Genomic DNA, 25,078 nt, shown 5'->3' on the forward strand with positions numbered 1-25,078 from the left:
TGAGCCTCACCACACATTGGATTTGTGCCAAGAATCTATTGAAATTTGAGATACCTTCGTGACACTATCACTCATGGGTTGAGATACACTGCTGGAGATGTGAGACTACATGGATAAACCGATGCTGATTGGGTGGGCTGTGTGGTGGATCGAAAGAGCACTTTCGGGCGCTGTTTCTCTTTGGGATCTGCCTCGATATCCTGGATGAGCAGGAAGCAGAAGTCGATGGCTTTGAGCATCGTCGAGGTAAAATGTACATCGTTGCGAGTATGGCCTCCTGTGAGGCGGTCTGGTTGCGGAAGCTCTTCAGTGAGCTGTTTGGATTTACATTAGATACTACCATGATCCTATGTGACAACCAGAGTGGGATTTGTTTATCAGAGAATCCCGTATTTCATGATCGCTCCAAGCATATCGATATCAGGTACCACTATATCCGAGATATGGTGCAGCGAGGAGCAATAAGGCTCCAGCATATCGACACAGATGAGTAGGTCGCCGACATTTTGACGAAGCCCCTGGCAAAGGTCAAATTCTTGACTTTCCGAGAATGACTTGGTGTCGTTGAGATACCCTCTTATGAGGGTCGTGTATGATGCATACATTGAGCTTTGGGAACTCCAGGGAGGCGCGGGGTACTTCTTGGAGCGACATACGACCACAGGGTGACTCACCCTCCCTTAGTGGTGCGCTATGTACAGGGTGAAAGGTTCAACCTTCCCCTGTGATACCCCGTGGCGACTTTGGGACAAGGATGATTAGGTCTCCTATCGAGGCATCCTACCCATGCAGTCTGAGACTCATGGGAAGTACCACTCTTCTCATCAATGAGTAGGGAAATGGGGTTAGGTACCATTAGTAGTACTATCGATCGACACATCGTTGTATCTAACATACTCCCTATGTTAGGATGATCTCCATTGATCTGGGATCAATGATACTGATGTGGGATCAGTGAGAGTGGTATGACACACTTTGAGACTGACTTCGGGTCAGTGGAGGATGGTATGATACATCCTCGATCATTTCTTCTTCTTCATAGTTCAGAAGAGCAGAGCAGAGTCGAGCAATGCAGGGCAATGCATTTGATGGCAAAGATAGAACCGACGGTCAAACAAATTAGCAGATGGAGTTCTCCCTAGTTGAGAGGGAGTGTTAAAATTGGCAACTAGGGCCAAACTCCATGTGGGTCATCTTATTTATGGCAGTTGATATTTTTCTTTGATTCCTCTTGTCGAGAGGTGTAGGATTGATCTAACGATCATCCCATTCCAACAAGTATTTATGGAGATATGAATTTATTTGTAATTACTTGACAAATTGTCAAGGTTGGCCAACAACTAAATGAGTGGCAGACATGTTCAACATCTCATATAAATACAAGATAGGTGGAGGCATTATTTCACCATCTCATCTCACTCATTCTTCTCTCTCTCTCTCCTTAGCATTGGGTTAACAAGGAGCAGCCAACGTGGGAGAAGAAGGACACAACAAGGAGGCAAGGAAGACGCAGTGTGGAGGACGCAGAAGCAGCATGTCATCTCTTTCACCAACGTTGACCAGTGTGGGCAATTCAGGGTTGTAGTTTTGGTGTGGCTGCCTCTCCTAGGCAAGGTGCAAATTCTGGCACAAAAATTGAGGCATTTTGACATTTGAGTAGGGTTGACTGCCCTAGTTTGAGGCAGCAGGCTGATTACAATTGATTGTTGTTTGACTATGTTTTTGGGGTTGTTTGAGGGTTGCTTCTTGTTGTTGTTGGAGGACTAGATGACCGGGAAATTGACCAAATATATTGAAGGTCAATTTCACCTTGTTTTACCAGATTTGACTTTGTTGGTTAGGGTTTACTGCTGCTGTCATAAAATTACAGATTTCTGAATTTGTACTATTTCTCTCTCTTTAACTATTGAAGATTAAAGAAGAATTGATCAAAGGGTTTCCCCACATTGGGGTTTGTCCCTTTCTAGCCGCCACATCTTGTGTCTCATGTCTTGGCTTGTTTTCTGTCGATATATTAATGTTCTATTTACACTTTACTTTATGTTTATGTTATTGCTAAACAATGGCTAATAAAAAGAATTGAAGTAAACTGCTCTAAGCATGGAACATACCATAAATTTGTATGTTCCACTAGGGTTAGTTGCAAACCCTAGATTTTCAATCAAACATCAATCCCAACTAAAACTCAGATTTCAACATTCTCACACAAATCTCAAATTATCATATTGTCATCATGCATCAAAGATTTTCACTTCTACTAAGGTTTAGCTCCAAAACCCTAGAATTTCATAAATAATAGCATCCTAGAAAGACAAACTTTGAGTAGGGCTTGTTTCCAAACCCTAGGATTCATGACCACTTACAAACAGGTCAACTCATACATCTAGGACTTCATCATCATGCAGGCATATCATGTGTTAGTCAAACCCAACTTCACAAATATCAATACACAAAAAACTTGATTAGATTGGGGTTTGATTAGACAAACACGCTCATACCAAGGAAACTATTTCTAAGACATTATAAGGGTCTTGCTTGCACATTCCACCAAACCTTAATGAGTTAGGGTTTCAGTGTAGAAACATAGCAAACACAACATTACCAATATTTCAAAGGTTCGATATTTTAGACTTTATCATTCAATCCTAACAAGTTAGGTCTTCTTGATCATACCAAAATCCCAAACATGACATTATCAACAAAAACTTCAAATAACATTTCTCAATAACCCTAAGGAGTTTGTGGTTTCAATCATTCATATTAGCATACCCTTAGGTTAGGGTTTTCCACAACCTATCTAGGGTACTACAAAATCAGTTAAGAATATGAGCGGGGTGGGTAGATTTATCAAGTTATGAATCACCCAAAACAAGAATCACTATGATTCAATATAGCTAGACTCAACAATGTTAGTAATAGATTGTCAAATGAATAAACAAAAGAAATCAATGTTTTAAAACATATCTTTGTTCTTTGACAAACCTTGTCGTGAGAGGTCCTCTTTCATACTCCTTGAGGATATAGCAGATGTCTTCCTAATCAAGACAATAAAGGGAGAATGGTGATTAGTATTTAATATAATCAAAACCAAATGAGTACATGAAACCAAAAACTGAAAGGAAATGAGATATTTATCTTTGGGATTTGTTGGGAACTCCCTCCAAAGCTTGAGGGATACCTATAAACTTATAAAAAAAAAACAAAATGTCTTTTCCAAAAACATGTTAAAACCTATAAATTCTAAACATATAAAATAGAATATCTAAGACTAAAAGAAAAGGACTTAATAGTGTAGGTCCCTTATATCAAATTCTTCGGGTTTTGCTTTCTTTGAGTATGCTTCCTCAACAATGTTAGCATGATCTCTATCTGTCTTTTTATTCTTTGGATTGTAGGGACAATCACTCTTGTATTGACCCTTCTTATGGCATTGATAGCACTCTATCTTGGACATATCAACTTTCTTCCTTGGTCCTTTCAATTTCCTTCCTTTGTGTCGAGCAATGTAGGTCTTTAATACACCTTCAAGATTGGCGACTAATAAGATCCTTAATTCTTCTTGACTAAAGGAAATCCATAGTTCTTCAAAAGTGGGAGCTTCCTTCTAACTGTTAAGACCTGCAGTTAATGCACCCCAAGATGGTGACAATCCTAATAGGGTAGTGATCACGAGTTCTTTGTCTAGAACAATTTCATCAATGGCCAAAAGATTATCTCTGATTCTCGCTATCTTGACAAAGAAGGAGGCCACTGTATCTTCTTTAGTCATCTTTGTGGTCATTAGTTCATTCTTCAAGCTTGCCATTTGACCAATGTTTTTTAAATTTGAAAGGATTCTTATTGTACTTACCTTAGTTACTAATTTTGATTTTCAAGAAGGAAATCTAGTGTTTAAAAGGCCTCATGTTGTAAAGATTCCTCTTGAAGCTTTATTTGAGACCTTTTGGAAAGTTTCTCATTTGTGTAACAAGTTAATGAAAGACTTAGTTTTTCTTGTGAGAGCTTGGTTTTTACCCAAGGCATCCTTTCTCTTTATTTAGAAGGAGGAACATGTGGGTGGATTGATCTTGCATTGTTCTCTTAGTTTTCAATTTGCATGCTTTGAGAATTAACACAATTTCACCATCACATTTCACTTTCTAAATTGGATTTTTCTACTGGTTTCCATTTTATGCTTTGCATTTCAAGTTTTGCTTTTGAGTACAACTTGAGATTTCACTTTGGAGCAATTCATTTCATTATATGCAAGTATTTCAAGTCATATGGAAAAGTTGGATTTAGTTAAATTGACAAATTGCTTCATGTTTGCCTCACGATAGGCTCATTGGTTATGTTGTTCATTTGTTTGAAAGTCATTTTCTCATTTTACAAACAATGTCATACTTTTATCTTCATCTCATTTCATTGATTTAGTTGGTTGATCATTTATACATCATTTGTTAAAGCACTTATTTGGAGAAATCTATATCATATGTGCTTATGAAGCTTATGTTTTTATGTATTGTACAATTTTGAGAGCAATTATTCAAGTTATCTCATTGTGAGCATATTTGCATTTTACTTGAAGCATATCCTTTATTGTAAAACACTAATAGACTTGCATAGCATTTAGGCATTTTAGCATAGTTGCATTTTAACTTAATTAACCTCCAAGCATAGGCTTTGTTGATAGATATCATAGGGAAAAGACTTTCTTGGAAAATTCTTCCAATTGGTATGAAGTAAGGTAAAGGTGTGTGACCCAGTAGTTATGGAGGTGGCTTGCCCCCTTGTAGGAATGAAGGCACATGCTAACTAATAATACTCAAGTGAAGAGAATCGTTAATGACACCACTATGTCCTCAGTCCCTCTCTCTTACAGTCACTCCAATTTCTACCCTTTTGCAAGAGTTCAAGGGGAAGATCTCTCACTTAGATTAGGCATCTAGCTTAAAATTGACCAAGATATTTACAAAAAACCTTAGTGCATATCATCTTAATTCACTTTACTTTTCAAACTATTTTACTTGCAATTTATTTATATGTCTGTCATGATGAAAATGCCTTGAATTGATTACTTTGCAATATCTTATGGGGCAAGTACCATATCTAAAGTTTTAGCTTGTTTCATTTGCAAGTTATTTTATATTGCTTATTTATATTCTTTAGAATTGTGAATGGTTATACTTTAATAACATTTCTTTCAGAGCAATTTTAAATCTTGCAAGTGATATGATCTTTTTTCTAACATCCATTTGATTGACAGGGTTATTTGTGTTTCATTTTGAAACATTTCATTTCTAGCACAAGCATTACTTATTTTGAAGCAATATTGAAGGCACTGGTTGTATATACTCGTCATTCATTTATGTGTTGATGGTTATTGAGGTACATTTCATTTCATATTGCTCATTATATTTGCTCATAATCTCAAGTAATCCAAATTAACCTTGACATCTCCTAGAAACCTCACATCACCCTTTTAACTTAGATTTCCATTTAGGGACCACCCCCCTTAGCTTACCTAGGAGAGAGCTTAAACAGAGAGAATTGGAAATAGGTGACAACCCCATCTCTTGATTTTGCCACCAACCACAATTTATGGGGTTAAGGGCTTTTATCACTAACTTAGGTGTGTGTGACAGATAACAACAAGGACCATGATGGGGATGATATGCCCGAGATTTCCATCCATCGAAGGTTTATGAGCTTGATTGTTGATATATCTATCTTTTGGTTGGAAGAAAGATCCCATGGAATAGATTACATCGCTTTGTTCCCTCTTCCCTCGTGATACTCGATGTGTTGTCATTTCATTCTCCCACCCTTGTGACCTACCATTTTGTCATCCATGCCCTTACATTAGATCTGTTGCATGAGTAAGAAGAGGGGCAATTGTTTTCATATTGATTGGATGATATGTTGGTTGCATTGGGTCTATGATTACTCTTAGTACCTGGGTGATGTAATATGCATATTAGAGTAGGATGCATTGCATATTGATTTTTGCGTCAGAGCTAATGTCATATGATATTATCATGTTAGATTAGATGCATTTAATTGCATTTAACAATAAATTTTATTTCTTGCTGATTTTTATGGCATAACATAAGCATGGGTGATCATGAGATGCCGCAAAAACATGTCGTCGCGTGTGCTTAATCTTTGATGTGCAGGTAATAGGTCTTTGGTCCCAAGAGATTGCTAGTGTTCTCATGACCTCCCCATACATGTATGTTCATCCACACAACTGAGAGATCATGTCTCAGTTGGAGCGAGATGTTACCCACCACCTGTGGGTGACACCCATAGAAGAAATTTTTCTCCTAGATGGTCCTCAGTTGGCAGCCAACAACCCCTTGCAGCCACCATATAGCTTGATGTGCCATCATCTCTGCCACCTGAGCCAACCATTATGCATCCTTGCCCATCTATCATGATCATATGTTTGAAGATGGGCCTTCCAACCCTGAAGGTATGGCTTTCATTATGTAGTTGGGTATTTTTGCTTGCTTATCATGGACACTTTTGGGCATGGATTAGTGGGTGGATTTGGTAGAAAGAATGGGCTTGGTTTGTACTCTTGTCCCCTTCTCCAACTTGGTGGTTAACCTTGTATCCTAGTCTTGTGGGATCTCCTTTATTGGCTACTCACTTTAGCAATGGCACTACATGGGAAATCCCAATTTTAGTTGCATGGTCCTACTTCCCGACATGACATACATCACTCCCCTCCATTCATTATAACCCCTTTTCAAATATTTCCCATCTAGGTCCACATTTGTTCATTGGGTCCACAAGGAGTTAGCCTCCCCCTCCCCTTGTCCATACTTTGGGTCGGGCCTAGAATGATGCCCTGGAGGTTGATGTAGCTAAAAAGAAAGCAAAAGGCATAATTTGGCCACTCTCAATAGGAAATGTACCACAAAATGCAAAAGATGGCTGTGACGTACAAATTTAGCATGTGGGAAAAAGCCAACATGAGCTCTACCCCCTATCATTATATGGCCATCACCCTAGTTTCTAGTGCCCCTATATTGGTTCCCTGCATCGTTATGGAACCCATGATTGTCCCAACCCCTGCTGGGTAATGAACTGCCTAACCTTAAGGGGGTATTCACTGCTATATCATTCACATGATGCTCTCATCCCTTGGAGCCTCAAGAAGTTATAATAGAAAAATCAGTAAAAGGCAAAAGACATATGAAGAAGGGTGGAAAAACAAAGTTCATGGTAACTCATGTACCACGATTGCTCCCTCCTACATCTATACACCCAAGTGTGGGCTTCCCTCATTTTAGCTACCCTTGTACTATGGCATGTGGCTTGGAGCCTTCCCCTGATGCCCCACTCTGTTCCATCATTATATCACATGACACCTGCACTTGGTGGATTTACCATGGACCTGTCACTCTCTTAGAGGTTGAAACCACCTGATAGGGTCCTTGATTAACTTCCTTCTTGAACTTGGAGACACTTGTACACTCTGAAGCGCATAATGGAAGGGCTTGCCACTATAAATTGTCCACTTGGTTCCATGATTCGTAACCTCATTTACTCAATTGCACTAATGAATTGCTGTATTGGAAGGTGAGGAGACGCATTGGATCTTATATAGGATTGCAGGTGGGTCTTCATCTTGGTGTTTGGTCAACCTATATAGGGTCCAAGCCCTTTAGAGAGTCTTATTAACATTCATAAGGTGTGCATTGAGAACCATGGGCCTCCATTATAGTAGAGACTAGATAGTCATGCCATGGGATCCTTCACTACCATTCATTACTCACTCATATTCCACTTGTTTGATGATGATGATGCACCTGAACCACCTTGCCTAGCCAGTTACACGCTTGCACAACTCACTTGGCAATTGATTCAGGGCCCATATGGGGTTTTGTCTCACCATGGAAGACAAAGGGAGGGCTTGCATCATTGTTCCAGCCCTTGTAGATGGAATACATACTTGTTCGATTTAGTTGGAGACCCATGAGGATGTTTTTGTGCCCCCACGGCCACTTGGGAGCACCACAGGTCATTTGCTTGGAGATCAAGGGTCCATCCCCTTCATTACTATTTTGGAGCCCTTCCACTCATTTTTTCACATGAAGGACTTCACTAGGCCTTTCAATGTCTCTCCTAGCTATTGTATTACCATTTCGACCCTCTTGAGAGGCTTATTTTTCATAGTATGGAACTATTTCGTGGGCTTGTCACTAATTAGGGTGTTATTTTGCACATTAGAGTCATTTTTAGGGGTTTGTTAGGCAAATTTGACCCATTCGAGTTGGTAAAGGCTCATATAAACACAAGTGAGGCCTCACTTGTAACTCATCATTACTTGGGATTTTCGCTAACTCTTCTTGAGAATTTTGACCTGCAATTTGTGGAGTGATTTGGATGGAATAATTGCATTTTGACATTTGGAAATCTTCTATATCTTTTCTTGGAGCTTCTTGTTGCAATGTTGTGGATGGATATATTCTTCATTGCCTTGTAAGTGCCTTTTTAATGCTATATTTCTGATATAATGGTTGTTTAATGTATGGAATTTATTTCTTATGGTTATTGTTGTGACCTAATTCATGGGAAATTGTTTTAGGCCTTGATACTATTGGAAAATTTTGCATGTGTTACTCATAAAGATAATGAATGAATGAATGTTCATAGAGGATTATTTGCATCCTTGAAAATCCATAATATTTTCCATCGAAGTATAAATGCCTAAAGTTGTTGTGTAGTTGCATCCCTAGATAATGAAGCTGCTACTTTAGGCCTCCTTGAAGAGCGAAGGTGACAAAGTTGAATTATTGACTTAAATCCTCCCAATAGCATAGCACTCGTCTTGAATCCTAGTGCGATCACCCTAAAGCCCGTTTAATTCCTTTTTCCTCTCTCTACCCTAACCCTAGACGACCTAGCTAGGGCATCAAACGATTTCCTTTAGAGCCACCCATTTGAGGTGCAAGTTGGTGGAGAATTGTGTTGGTGTCCCCTCTCCCTGCCCTCCAATTTTGAAGACAATTCCACGGTTGGTTTTAGAGAAACATCGAGCCCTAGTCTTGAAACCATTTTGGTCTATGTCTCCTTAGGTTAGCGACATTCAAAAGGGTCCATTGTGCTTGAAAACTCAAAGGAAGTTAATCTCTCTTGACCCTTTCCTCTCATCCTTGCTTGACCTAGTCCTATTGTTGATGATCATCATAAACCCTAGGCCTTGCTTGGATCTTCTAGGTCTCTCTTGTGGTCCCAACCTTTTATATGCTTGTTACCTCACAAGACCTTAAGAGAGGTCCTTCTATTCCCCAAAGAGCATTGGGTCTAGGACATCCTTTGTTAAGAAATATCTCTAAGCCCTAGATCTAGCCTCTCTTGAGCCTTTCCTAGAGAGCCCCTTACCTTGCTTCTAAAGCAAGCAAGCCTATTATTTGAGACTCTTGTGAATGGGCCTTAGGAATCACTCTATATCCTATCATTGACTTATCCCTCCTAGTGATTTCCTTTATTCCGAGACTCCTCCCATCAATGAAAGTCCATAAAGAGCAGGGTACATCGACTAAGGTGATAGTGGGTCCTTGCCCCATTGTTGCCACTTGATATAGTAGTTGCGCGTTTGGAACCCCTCATAGGACCTCTGCTAGATTGAGCAGTTATAGGCCTCTACCTCAAGTGTTGTCCTTTGGTCCAGTCCTTGTCTTGTGAGGCCACTCATGAGACCTACTAGATTTTGAGGCAACAAGGACTTGGCCAAAATCGGTGTTTCCTTCAATTTAGATAATGAATTTAATGATGAATTGGATGGTGAATTTAATGGTAAATTTAGTGAAAATTTTCATAACTATGCTTTCTATATAAGATAACTTAATAAGATAAGGTAATTTTATTAATGTCCAACAAATGACCATAAATAGACCAATGGGACTGAAGGATACAACCAGTACGAGTACAATGTGGGAGTGCAAACGCAACACCTAGAAAATGCTAAAGCTAAATCCAGGGTAAAATTAAGTTTTAAAAAAAGAAGGATATAGTAATAGGGCATTCTCATAAACATGTATATAATTGGTTCATGTAGAATGTTAAGTGAATAAGTCAGGGATGGAGGTTGATGATGTCAAGAATGCTGGTGTATGATAGTCGATAGTGAGGGGGGTGACATTGGCGCTGGCTCGCTATTGGAGTCCCCTCAATCCAATGACGAGTCTAGCTGCATGATCCTAAGTGGGTGGTGTAGGAGCCAGGGATACTACTAACATATGAGGCCAAAGGAAAAAAGCTTTGGATAAGTCTTTGGTTGCTTCGCTGGAGCTGGGGAGGAACCCATAAAGGGGAGGGGGGAAGGGGGAGGGATGTTTGGGAGTTTTCTAGTACTAAACCTTAACAACGCTGTGGGTGTGAGTGTATTGATGTACTGTTTGGCACCTCTGTAACGGTCTCGAGGGCACTAGTTGGCTTCCGAAAGGGGGTGGCTGATGGAAGACCGGAGGTCTCACTACTATTTATTTTTTAAATTAAGATTAGTTTCTCAATAGGAATGTGATAGGAATGTGTGGTCTAGTGGTAAAGCAGTGAGGTGATCAAGCTTTTTTAATTCTTAACATAGAGACATGGGGTGAAATCTCACTAAAGGCAATTACTCAGTGATTTTGAGATCATAGAAATGTCCTTCATAGCATGCCAGCTTAGCCAAAGGAGAGCTGTAAGTTACTAAAGAAACATGTCCAGAAAAATATTTGTTTCTTTTTTGTTAATCATTAAAAATAGAAACACAAACATGTATATGTGTGTGCATGTGTATTTCAACAGGTGAGGTTTTAACATGGTTTTAGGAAGTTAAAACAAAGTTTGATTAATTCTCTTAACCATATTTAATAGCAAATTTTATCATATTTTTTTTTTTAAATTGGTGATTTGTTTTATTTGAATTTCATTTTCACTGAATTAGAACATGAGTGCAAACTAGTTGGTTTAGCCACCTGTATTGCATATCATGTGTAACAATGAAGAGATCTTTGTTTTGTACTTCCACATGGATATCATAATTATTTTTACACGGGCGATTTGTTTTGTTTGAATTTCATTGTCACTGAATTCAAACATGAATCCAAACTAGTTGGTTTAGCTACCTGTATTGCAAGTTGCAAATCATGTGTAGCAATAAGAAGACCCTTGTTTTGTACTTTCACATGGATATCATTTTTGTTTGTGCGTTTGTTTCCATGGCCCATCATATTTTCTTTTTCTCTTAATATGCGTTTTATTTTTGAGCAGAGTGGGGCTCCCATTAATAATTTTTATTTTGAACTATGAAGAGAAAATTCCTATGTAACTTTAAGATAAAGTTTACATATATCAAATTTGAGTTTAACTATTATGGTAGATTTTGATGTACCGATTTTATTCCCGGGTTACCTCTTTGAGGCAAGGATAGATCATATCATGACTTTCTTGGACGTCATTATTTAAAATTAAGAACAGTTGACAAATTTGTTCGTATTCACATATTCACATCCTTCTTATAGTACTTGTCCACAGTGCGTTGCAAGCCATGGGTTATGTGAACTGTAGATATAATTACCTTTCTTGTTTTAATCTGTTTGCCTTCCCTGGTTATTTCAATGAATTCCATATAAAAAATGCACATATGCATAAATGATACTTTTAACTCTTGCTATCATCACAGAACGGAAACTGAGTATGTCAGTCAGATGCTTACGAAGGTGAAGCGCTTTGCTCAGCACCATGATTGCCATGTCTGGTTTGTTGCTCACCCAAAACAGGTGTGTACATTTTATTTATTTTGAGCAAGTTTGTTGAGCTTGATTTTTCTCATGGTTTTCTAGGAGGGTTGTTGTGTACCTTTCCTGACACATGCATTTTGTTCAGTTACAAAATTGGCATGGTGGTGCTCCAAGTCTCTATGACATTAGTGGCAGTGCACATTTTATCAATAAATGTGACAATGGAATTGTAGTTCATAGAAATTGGGACCCTGAGGCTGGCCCACTTGACGAAGTGCAGGTTATTGCTTTGTGAAATATGCTACCCTGAGTCTGAACAAGGTGTATGTCAGAATTCATATTAGATCCATAGCCACATATATGAATGTCTTAATCACATGTCAATGTCAATTGCAGATACTTGTAAGGAAAGTGCGAAACAAGATAGCTGGGAACATTGGTAATGCATATCTATCTTACGACAGGTAACTATTAGTATCTATTTCTGCAGTATATTTATTGTTAAAATGGTTAATTAGGGTATTGTTATTTGGTTGACACGTCCTCATGAGTAATTTTTTATTATCCGTCCTTGAGATATCTGGTATTATTCATTTAGATTACAGGCATGCATCTTGCTTTTACAAGATTACTAATAAGGCATTCCTATGCCGTGGCTTAGAGTTGTTTCATAGTGTATAATAATGGTGTTAAAAAAGCAACACCCCAATGGATCATGGCAATTACAGGTAGATGACTAATTGGTAATTATTTAATTAAGTAGTTCACCAAGCAGGTGTAGCGCATGATGGTCTGTCATATTTTCAATATATAAACCTTTAGGATTATATATGGTTTTTCCTTTGATCAGCTTCCACTTATCATGATGCTGCTAGCGTGCCTAACTCCACCTAGGAGTTAGTGCTACCAACAACATTTAAGGTAGAATCCTTTGGCTATGTGGCCATTGGTGAGTGGTATCTCTTCTGCCAATGATGCCTATGATTTGCACCTGGCCCCAATCACTATCAGAATTACTGGCGTGCAACTAACACAAGCAAAAGCACAAATGTGTCATTGGAGAGACTTGATCCCTGGTGGGAGGATCAACAACACCCCACTTTCACTGATCTGACAAATGACTGTTGACAGATGTTATCTGCTTGGTTGTACCAAGCAGAATCTGAAGACCCCATGGCCCAATGTATAGGGCACTCATCAATTTTTTTCAGAAATCCAGAAGTCAACAGAGCATCTGTTGACCCTTTCTCTCTCCTCTCTGCCTTTCTCTCTCTCAAATTTCACAACCCTGTGGGGAATTGTATTAAATGTCGCTAGTATGAGGAATTGTTCTAACAGGCTTGGGTGACTTGGCACTCGATCATTAAGTGAGTACACTCTAATGTGTTTTTTTCACTTAGCTAATTATTTTCGCTTTTCAACGATGAATAACTAGCTGAGTTTTTTCACTCACACAACTCCAAAGCTGGAGCGTGTCTTAATGATTGGGCCTTGGGTCTGTCCTAGTGCCTAGAGTCGATGTATATTACCATACTAGGACATATCTAAAACGTTGCGGAATTTGATTAGGTTTTATAGGATTTTTTAAATTGTTAAAAATTCCCACAGGATGGGGATTTTAATTAATTTCCATGTAAAATTGTAAATAAGTGAGCGTAGAATATGTTGGAGGCATATGACTACTTGAAATTCATGCTCTCATCCCAACATTCTCCTAAGGTCCACTTTGAGGGTCAAAAATCAATAACACCCCCTCAAAACCCACTTTTCTTAAGTTAGTGATATTAAGTGGCAATCAAACTAAAGTCAAGGTTTAGCTGAATGGCTGATTGGGAAGCCGAATCATGATGTTGGATTGGGGCCTCAAGAGGGCGGAGTTTGCTAGCAGTTAAGGAGGCTGAGTCTCCCTCTATATGAACGTAGATTTGATGGATCAGTTTAAGATCAGTTAGCACAGATATTATTGGAGTGCGTCTCCACCTAAAACTCCACTCCTCTCCACACGTGAACTGCTAGTTAACTAATAACACCTCAATTCTTAGGCTATACATATGCAGATTTCTCAAGGTATACACAGGCTTAGATCAGTGGCATCTAACATTTGTTCAAACTTTGGTTAGGTGGCAATATTTAGTAGTGAATTGTGAGATATGCTCTCCTACATCTCCACACAATGACACACTTGTGATACTCTAACTCATATGCTACCATCTAGGAAGAATACGCATGCCTCCAACTGTTTGATTGCTATTTGGATTGCTCATCTTCATTGGAATCTCAGTCATGTTGCCACTTGGAGACTCAACTTGGTCTTTGGGATTGTCACCTCATCTACAGTTGGCATAACTCGTTAACATTGGGATTTGCTCCCATTATTGTATAAAGAGACCCATTGGGTTCAATCATGCATATGGTTTTGAAGTATAGTGCTTGGTGAAGCATTGCTCATTTGTAATCTCTTTATTTGATCAATAATATAAGGCTTTGGAGGTCTAATCACTTGGCTTGTGGGTTCATGCTTAGTTTTGGGAGGTAACACTGGTATTGTTTCCAATGATTCATATGCCTTTATGTTCATGACGATAGAGAATGTAACTAGATCCAGTCTTCATAATGACATTTACATTGTATATTTTATATAAAAAGAAAAATAATTTTATTTGTTCAAGCATGGGTTTCATGCTCAAGTCTAGGTCAAAGCATGTTCTTCATGCTTCTATGGATTGTTGAGTGAAAGAAGAACATTTGCCATGTATTATAGTCCCATTTGGACTCTTTGTAACAAAAGAAAAGTATTATTTTTGAGTCAAGAAAGATACATTTTGTTCTCCAAGACCAAGTCGGCCCTACCATGACAAGTCGGCCCTATTGGGGCATCTTTCACTCTCCTGGATGGCTATAAATAGAGGAGACTTTGTCCTCATTCGAACAAACACAAGCAAGTTTGATTTGTGCATAAGACAAGAAGGAAGGAAGGGCGAAGGACATCGAAGAAAGGGAAACCCAAAGAAGATAACTCGATTTTTTGAATTGTTTTGCTCACACGTGCGAGTATGCTAGGGTTTTTGCGAGATACAGGGCCGAGGATTTGATGTCCAAATTGCAGACCTGAGATAGAGGACGGAGGCTTTGAGTTGAAGCAAAATTTGTGGAGGTTGACAATATTTGACTTGTTTGAGGAAGGCTTTTGGAGGGTTGACTTGGTGCTTGGAGGAGGTTTAGTCTTTGGGTCTTGGACGTCTCAATTTGAATTGATTGTAGAAGAGAAGAATTATTTCTGGGTTTTCCCCTTGGAGGGATTTTGCCCTAGCTTCAAGCCTATATCTTGTGTTCTTTGTGTTCTTGTGATCTTCGTGCGTTTTATGTTTGGTAATTACTTGATGAAGAAGAAATTATAAATTATAAATGGCCAGCAAATATCACAAGTAATTTTCAAGTAAGGAGAACTCAAATTTTATCCTCAAATACATTGATTCTCCAACATGGTATTAGAGCGAAGGTTGACAGAAGGAGGCCGAAAAATCACAGGTGATTGGCATTTTGGAAGGGAAGAAAGGCTACTACTCTCTTTTAGTCACTACAAGAAGAAGAATTTGAAGTCTGTGAGTAGTAACAAATATGATACAAATTGATACGAGATCCTGAAGCTCGTAGACTATGGGTTGATTCTAGTTTCCTCTGTAGTCATCCCTCTATGATTTTAAGCACATATAAAAATTCTTGTTCTTAAGTTTTGGGCATAACAAAAGGAACCAGTAATGCGAGTTCCTTTATGAAGACTATATGAAGAAGGTCTGAAATCCGAGTAGCCTCTTGTTGTCTTAAACAATGATCCAAAGTGATCCGAGATATATGAGATGGTCTTACCAATGTTTCTATAGTGATACATGTTAGAAAATCAGTAAGGTAGAAAGATTTTCTCTAGTTGATAATTACTTGTGATATCTTTGAATTCTTATTATATTTCTTATGTTCCTCTTTTATCTTAGTTCATCAAGCAATTGCCATAACCAAAACACAAAGATCAAGGAGACCAGATGTAGGCACTCAGCTAGGGCTAAAAGTCCTATATTAGGAAAAACCCTTTCAAGAACTCTTCCTTCAATAATTCTAATTGAGATAGACCAATACCCTAGACCAATAGACCTTGCTCCTCCACCAAGTTTTCCTTTCAAAATGATTCATCAACCTTCAATAGTATTTTCTTGTCCAACAACTTCAACCCAACAACAATCCAGAAATTCAACTTCCCAGCTTCAGGACTTTGAACCCCAGTAGCAAAATTTCGCCCCAGCAACAGAACAAAAGTTTCGACCCTTCGAGCAACTTAGTAGCTTCACATGAGAGAGAGAGAGAATTTCAACTTCTTATGCTTGAGATAGACCTCCTCCTCCTTCGCTAGTCCTTTTGGCCTTCTTCCATGAATGTTGCACTTTTTACTGCCCTAACAATTACAGATCAAACTTGGTGAGTGAGTGCTCCAAGTGAGGTTGAGTTACTTCCTTTATATAGTTTTTTCTGCCCCTCAGTTTAGGCCGACTTGTCGAGTTTGAGGCTGACTTGGTGGAGGAAGCCTAATTGATCTATTTTACATTAAAATAATTTTCTTTTTTGACAAATAAATCCCAAGAATGGTTCCTAACATTATGACATGGACAAGGACTCTTGACATAAATCCTAGAATCCTGCAATGGAGGCTTTGACCTATAAACAATTGACCCAAGCATGAAACCCATGCTTTAAGAAGTCAATTTCTTTTACATCACGACTCAAATACAGTTATGAAGACTGACACTAGTTACATTCTTCAACGCTCTCACTTAACTAGGGAGGTATTTATAATTACAAATATATAGAGGTACAATGGAAGATCTCCAAAATGAACTATGAAGAGTTCTAGCATACTCAGGGATGTGTACTAGATACCTGACCAGGGTAATCTATCTAGGTGGGACTAACATAAACTCAGGCTTTCAACTAGTCTAGGTACCATCAGGTTTACTTTTTAACCATCAACCCAGGGATCTAGGTGCATATCCAAGCTTGGAGCTCCATGACCAATGCCACCCTCCCTCTTCGGGATCTAGACATCAACACATAGGCCGTCGAGATGTCCTCCCAAGCATCCACCGTTAGATGCTTCAACTCTCCCTATCAAACTAGATATGTCCATTTGTCCAAGCATGCTCCCAGAGTGTTCAACCTTTTTGTGGAGAGATTTACCTGTACAAACACAAACCCCAATCAATAATAAACTTTTAAATATACATACAAGTAAACACAAACCTTCAGGTTCCTCAATCATCTTGATGCTAGTTTCTTCATCAATATGCAAATTGTCAGAAGCTTTCTTCTTCTTTCATTTCTTTAGTAGCACCACATACATCTTCAAATCTTCTTAAGTCTTTGTGAACATCTATCTTTAGTACTTTCATTCTTTGGTTTTGTTCTTACTTCAAGGTGTTCATTATGACTATCATAGTATGCCCTCCCTCTGATTATGACTATCATAATATACCCTTTCTTCTATCCAGGCTCCCTCTTAACTTAGGGAGATCAACCACTTTCTTCTTCTATAACATCGGAGAAGCTTTCACGACCTCATTCTATTAGAAAATCAGAAAGGCAGAAACATTTTCTTAATAGATGATTACCTTTGATTCTTTTATCTTTATGTTCTTCATTTTATCTTTTAGTTCATCAAGCAATTACCAGAACAATAACACAAGGACAACATGTGAAAATTTCTGAATCTTAACAAACATAAATCCTATTGCAGTCACCGGTTTAATATCTCCTACTTGTTATTTCATTTAACAAGTTATTTAATTTCATAAACAATGATGTAAACACTATTGCAGACTACACTAACATATAGATCATAAACTGAAATGATAAATGAGACAAACACATAAGGGACACCGTTATTTTTGGACAACACGTTCCCAAAAAAAATCAACTTGGGAAAACTGTTGCAGTAGATAGAGGGTTTTGTATTATTAAGAAATCAGAATCTGAGAACAACAGGTTGCCTCTCACACCGACTAACCTTACAGAGAAATCACAGCAGCAAGAAATACATACAAGGGTTTACCTCGTTCCTCAAGTCACAGCTGATCCAATGAGCGATCTAGCTCCTCCCGACAAACACTGCAAAGTCCCTACGCTATCACTGCATGGGGCAACGTCTTCCCTTTAGAAGATTGCGTCACCCCTTATGCTGGATTGATTTGCTGAGTGAAGTCTATCGTTCAGCCCTCCCGACTTAGAACCTCACTTCCTTAGCAAAATCTTAGACTTTTGACGAATACTTTGCACTGCCACTGCAAGAGTCCCTCCTGGACTGCGTCAGCTCTGCGTGAGCCCCTCCTAGGCTGCGTAGGCCTCTGCGCTCCCTTCCTGATGCTCAAGATGCCTCTCTGCCACGTACTCATTGGCTCAAAACTTCCTCTCCAATCCAAATATTTGCTTCTGCCCCACTTAATGCAACAGATCACTTGTTCGATTTTCTCAACAAAGCTCACCCTAGAAAAATCAAACTGACTAATCAACCTGGTGTATCTCCAACTAACCCTCAAACCTCCTCTTATACCTTCCCTGTTGATGAATCAACGACTGAGATTAAATTAGACTTGATCTTCGTCACTTAGAAGCGTCTCACCCATATTTTTATTAATACCCATTAATATTAATATTTTTATTTTCTTACGTTTAGATTTAGGAACCCCATTAAAAATATTAATTATTTTAATAAAACATAATCCGGGTGAAATTTCACCAAACGATTTCTGGGTCTTGGAGATCTCATGTGTTCTAGCCCCTCCACAAAATTTCGGAGGTAGAGCACATCCAATGCTACCCAAAATCAACACTCCCTCTTAGCGGGGAATGTGCTTTTGCAATACTTCCCGCAGAAGTATCACATTGAGCCACTGCGTCGGTCCCCTGTGCTGTTAATGCTCGACCTGCTTCTCTTGATTCACTGCACTGCTATAACTTGTATTGTTGCCTATGACACTACCACTGTCACTGCTACATCTGTACTGCAACTCCCTCCTAATATATTGCTTCATGCTGCCCATAGCACTGTCATTGCTAATTGCTCCACTGCAACTTAGTTGCTGAGAACTAAGCAATTGATAAGCCACCCAAAAGATGACATGTTGATCAGTATGGATACCCTGTGATGTTGAAGCTACCTCTGCTGCTAACCTGTGTTGATCCACTAATGCTACTGCGCTGTTGTTGTATCTGCTATGTGCCTCCCGAACTTCTCAACACTCTACTGCACTGCTTCAGACTTTGAGCACTCTAGCTCTGCCACTGTTGCTCCATCATCCCTCGTACCAACTAACTCCCGTCATTCTACTATTGTTATTAGGGGCTCTCATAGCCGTATGTGATCCAAGAGTTCCCGTGTAGTCCTCCAGACTACAACTCAATATCGCCCCACCTCTTCTGTAGAGGTGCATGAACACTCATGGCACAATCCTTATCATCGTCCTCTTTGTCAGATTTCGCTGGAGCAGCCTTTGAGTCAGACTTCTCTTCCTTACCCTTCTTCCGAGGGAAATGAGTGTCGAAATGACCCAGTTCTCCACATCTAAAGCATTTGACTTTGGATATATCTTTATTTTTCCTCTTTTGCTGCCCTTGTTGTCCCACTGATGTGAGAGCTTCATCCTCCTCTTCCTCCTTATTGACTCTGATTCCTTTGCCGCTACTTCCCGCCTTGGTTAACTATCTGATCTCTTCCTATCGAAGAGTTGCCCACATCTCCTCCCAACTGAGGAGAGAAGCCCTGCCCAAGGTGCTCTAGACAAAGGTCTCCCAGTCTTCAGTGATTGCATTCAGGGCAGTCCTGACCATGAATTTAGGATCTGGTGTAGACCCTACGGAAGTTAGTTGGTCTCGGATCCCTTGCAACATAAGAAGGAAGGGAACGATTTCTTCTCCCTTCTGCATCTTATATTGTCTCAGCTGGTTCTCAAGCACCATCTTCCGTTGAACGAAAGTTCCCTCATACAAGGTGGTCAAGGCCTCCCACATTTCCCTTTATGTGTCTTTTTCAGCAATATGTGGGACCACATGATCCTTGACCCCGTCTAAGATCATGCAATTCGCCTTTGCTTGAGCCTCCTCATATTTCTTGGGAGGATCAGCATCAACCAGAACAACAACAATCCTCAAGGCATAATCCTTGATGCAATTTTTGTCCAAGATCGCCAGGATCCTGGCCTTTCAGATGACAAAGTTGGATGCTCCATCCAATCTGTCCTGATCCCTCAGTCCATTTACTGCCATCTCTACTCAAATGAGTGTCGAACATGTTTTCTTCTCCTTCTTTTGCTGCTGCTTCAGCAAAACTCGGATCTGGATTACTTTGGCGCTAGAAATCCTCTAAGGAACTAGTTCCCTCTAGACTCTCTCTGAGTCCCGATTTCCTTCACAGAAATCCTTCTGCCAAATAATATCGAATCATCCCTCTCTGATCCTCCTTTGCTGTTGCTCAGCAACCCGGATCTAGATTTATTTGGCAAGGAATCTGTTAAGGCAGTGACTCCCTCTACCTCGGTTCCGTCTCCATAGGCACTGTTCTGCAACAACAACAACAACATCCCACCAGCACAACAAATCTAATTTGCACTGCTCCTACCGCCCCGACAACTGACTGATCTAAGCCCCTCAGGCTCTGTGCTAACCCAGAGAGCTAATGCAGTCACTGTGTGGGCTACTCCTGGCTCAGAAAGCTGACACAGGGACTGCGTGAGTTTCTGCGTCACTCCTCCTAAACTACATCACCCGTTCAGCTGCTTCTTTGGCTCTGAAACAATGTTGTCACTTGATACAATTGCCTCTCTGCAGTAGATTTGTTGGATCTTCTTGGTTGATGGCTTCAATGTCTTATGATCTGCAATCCCTCTGATACCATGTGAAAATTTCTGAATCTTAACAAGTAGAAATCCTACTGCAGTCACTGGTTTAACATCTCATATATGTTATTTCATTTAACAAGTTATTTAATTTCATAAACAGTGATGTAAAGACTATTGCAGACTACACTAACATACAGATCATAAACTGAAACGATAAATGAGACAAACACACAAGGTACACCATTATTTTTGGACAACACGTCCCTGAAACTTGGGAAAACTGGTGCAGAAGATAGAGGGTTTCGTATTATTAAGCAAGCAAATTCTGAGTACAATAGGTTGCCTCTCACACCGGCTAACCTTACACAGAAATCACGACAACAAGAAATACATACGAGGTTTACCTCGTTCCTCAAGTCACAACTGATTCAATAAGCGATTTAGCTCCTCCTGGCAAACATTGCGAAGTCCCTACGCAATTATTGTGTGGGCCAGCATCTTGCCTTTAGAAGACTGCATCACCCCTTCTGCTGGATTGATTTGTCGAGTGAAGTCTGTCATTAAGCCCTCCCGGCTAAAAACCTCACTTCCTCAGCAAAATCTTGGACTTTTGATGAATACTCTACACTTCCACTACAAGAGTCCCTCCTGGACTGTGTCAGCTCTGCGCGAGCCCCTCTTGGGCTGCGTAGGCCTCTGCGCTGCCTTCCTGATGCTCCAGCTGCCTCTCTACCACGTACTCTTTTGCTCGGAACTTCCTCTCCGATTCAAATCTCTGCTTCTGCCCCTCTCACTGCAATAGATCACTTGTTCGATTTTCTCAGCAAACCTCGCCCCAGAAAAATCGAACTAACTGATCAACTTGGTGTATCTCCAACTGACCCTCAAGCCTCCTCTTATACTTTTCGTGTTGATGAATCAACGACTGAGATTAAGTCCCTAATTAGTGGTTGAGATTAAATTAGACTTGATCTTTGTCACTTAGAAGCTTCTCACCCATATTTTCATTATTACCCATTAATATTTTTATTTTCCTAAGTTTAGACTTAGGAACACCATTAAAAATATTAATTATTTTATTAAAACACAATCCGGGTGGAATTTCACCAAACGATTTTTGGGTCTTGGAGATATTATGTGTTCTAGCCCCTCCACAAAATTTCAGAGCTAGAGCACATCATATGCTACCCAAAATCAACACAACAGATGTAAGCGAACAACGAGGGCAAAACCCCTATCTATGGGAAAGCCCAGTCAGCAATTCTTCCTTCAATAGTTTCTCGAGATAATCCAAGACTCTTTGACCTAGCAACTTCAACCCAATAGCAGCAATAACAGCAACTTCGACGAGACTAGGAAAACTTCAATCTCCTTTGATAAACCTCATAAATGAGAGAGAGTTGGCCCAAAATTTCGATCTTGATGTCTTTTACGTTCCTCCAAGAACTCACACTCTTTTCTAGCTCTCCTTCCAGCCCTTTTCCAACTTTGTATTTCCCAGCTTCCAGCTTCAAATATCGAACTATGGGTGAGAGAGTGAATTTCTCCAATTGAATTCGAACTGCCTTGTATATATAACCTTCCAGTGAGGTCGAATTACCCTTCTTGGGGTTGACTTGATCTTCTTGAGGCCGACTTGGGGTCTCTTTTAATGTACAATGAATCTAATGACTCAGAATAAATCCTATAAGTCCTAAATGGGGACTTTGACCTAAAACATGTTAACCGAAGCATGAAACCCATGATTTAATAAGTCATAATAATAAAAATATTTTCTTCATTCTTTTGATAAGTACATTTCATTGTGACTCAAATACATTTATGAAGACCGAACCTAGTTACATATTTCAACACATTCTTTCTTATGGCATCTTGATCATCATCATTCATATAACTTGCTTCATCATGCTTATTATTGTGATACGAACATCTTCATCATCTTGAAGATTATGTACCTGCAAAACCTTAATAAAGTACAAATATACGAAAGCATGAAGTTAACTAAATTATATTACTATAATTGAAGCATTCAAACATTCAAACTTTAGACACCAAATACCTAAGCCTAGGTAGGTTCATGGTCGATAAGAGACACAACTTTTACATAATAATCTTTAGTTTCTGGCTAGGGTTTTGTCACAAACCCCTAGACTTTATCATCAAGACACAAAGCCTTAGATATCGACAATTCAATCAAATTACAATCCAATCATAGTACTATACATCTAGGGCTTCAATATTACTTTTAGAATTACATGACAGACTCTACTAGGGTTTGTTGCAAACCCCTGATTTTATCATCAAAGCAAATTCATATCAATAATCGAAAGCAATCTCCTAGAATATCAATCTCTATGAGGGTTTTGTTACAAACCCTACATTTAATAAATCAAAACACGAGTATCAACAATTAAGTTAACATACTCGAATATATCTAGGATTTCAAAACCATGCACTAGCATCTCACAACAATATCTACTAAGTAAATCCAATACACAAACATTAATACATCAAAGTTAGATATACAACAATTTTGACTAGACTAGGGTTTTGATCAGACAAATGAATATGTACTTAGGGTTTCATTCCTAGGATCTTACTATGACTATTTAAAGCCCTAATTTACCAAACCCTAAAGATCTATGGTTTCAATTTAGATGATAATAGCAAATCCTAAAGGATTAGGGTTTCTATCATAACAATGCCAAAACCCTAAACATATAGTGAATAGGTTTTATAGATTTCATCAACAACCCTAAGTAGATTGGGTTTCATAATCAATATTGACACACCCTTAGGTTAGGGTTTTATAGTGAACCTTCTAGGGTTCCATAAGAATAATCAAAATATAATGAGGGTAGATTCAATCTAATGATTAATCACCCAAACAAGAATCTTTATGATTCAAAACCCTAGACATAATGACGTCAGTAATGTAAAGCAATTTAAAAAGAGAATGATCGTACCTTTTACATGAAGAGAACTTTAAAGTTTATAGTCTAAGACATACTTGGAGTTGTTTCTTAACAAACCTTGTAGTACATCAAATCTTGAAGGGTTTTCTTTGCAACAGAACTTCTTCCATGCTTCAAGTCTATCCTTTGAGGTCTCCTCCATAATCGTTTGAGCATTCAACAAGCTTTTACTAAACAAGGAAAATATAAAGAGAGGTTATTAGCATACAATACAAACAAGTCTTGATGTGAGGAGGAAACCAAATATGAAAACATGAAACAAAGAATAGGATATTTATCTTTTCGTAAAATGGTGGAGGCTCCCTGTTAACCGAATCCTTTGAGGGATACCTAAAACTTATCAAAAATTCAAAAATGTTCTAACAAGACATGTTAGACCTACAAACTCTAGAAATCAGAACATAGAGGAAAACAATTCAAAACTTAAAGATAGAATATTAAGAGAAATATGAGGAAGAGGACTTATTAGTATCAGTCCCTGACTTCGGATTCTTCGATCTTGTTCTTCTCAGGTGGAGCTTCATCAACAACATTCGCATGTTCCCTTTCTCTCTTCTTATTACTTGGATTTTCTAGACAATGGCTTTTGTAGTGACCCATCTTGTGACAGTTTAAACTTCAATCTTGGATAGGTCCACTTTCTTCTTTGGCCCTTTGAACTTCTTAAAAGTTCCTTTCTTCTTGTGATGAGAAGTACAAGTATTGGAGGTATTTTCTTCTTCATCCTCCTTGTTGTTTACTAACAATACTTGAGCTTCTTCTTGACTACATGCATTCCACATTTGTTCAAATGTTGGAGTATCCTTCCAACTGTCAAGTCCTAATGCAAAAAGCAATCCAAGATCTTGGTAGTCCTAGAAGAGCAGTAATTATGAGTTCCTTTTCTGAGACAACTTCATCTATTGCTTGGAGTTCATCTTTGATTCTAGATATCCTTATAAAGTATGATGATACAATCATTTTTTGTCATCTTAATAATCCTTAATTCATTCTTTGAGGCTTGTTATTTGACCAATGTTCTTGATGGTGAATAATTTGGAGAGAGCCTCATACATTCCTTGAGCGTAATTTATGTTGGATATGCATGGAATTAGGTTGTCCTTAATTCCATCTGCTGTTGGATTCATAGCCAAGATTTCAATTTTTCTAAACTTTGTTTTTTCCGCTTCACTTGATTCATTTGTAGGCTTCTTGATTTTTCCTTGAACAAGATCCAAAACATTATTCTTTTCGAGAATGAGATCTATCCTCTTTTTCTAGGCCCTGTAGTTGGAAGCTCCTTCTAGTTTGTTTTCTCGCTTCATTGAGTTTGACATAGTTCTTGTAGATAATAGGCTTGACACTTTATATGGTCCCTTTTGATGAACTTTCATTGATCTCCTTTTCTTCAATAGATTTTTACCCTACCTTTTCCTTCCTACTTCACCTTATTAACTTTGATACCATGTTAGAAAATCGGAAAGGCAAAAAGATTTTCTCTAGTTGATAATAGCTTGTGATATCTTTGAAT

General features: G+C 38.8%; 1 protein-coding gene across 7 annotated transcripts in view; it reads left to right on the forward strand.

Annotated features, from left to right (window-relative positions):
* LOC149227905 (toprim domain-containing protein) overlaps positions 1–25,078 on the forward strand; it is a 422,908-nt gene that overhangs the window by 320,398 nt on the left and 77,432 nt on the right. For 6 of the 7 annotated variants that reach the window (XM_089377962.1, XM_089377957.1, XM_089377958.1 and 3 more), the window contains 3 exons: positions 11,660–11,756; positions 11,863–11,997; positions 12,114–12,181. In XM_089377962.1, coding sequence (XP_089234088.1) covers positions 11,660–11,756; positions 11,863–11,997; positions 12,114–12,181 — 300 coding nt within the window. Of the gene's footprint in view, positions 1–11,659; positions 11,757–11,862; positions 11,998–12,113; positions 12,186–25,078 lie in introns of those variants that run through there. The other variant, XM_089377963.1, reaches the window with a different exon arrangement.

This window comes from Pinus tabuliformis, chromosome J (assembly GCF_031772625.1).
Source record: "Pinus tabuliformis cultivar Carrire ecotype Pingquan chromosome J, CPIR1, whole genome shotgun sequence".
NCBI classification, from domain to species: Eukaryota; Viridiplantae; Streptophyta; class Pinopsida; order Pinales; family Pinaceae; genus Pinus; species Pinus tabuliformis.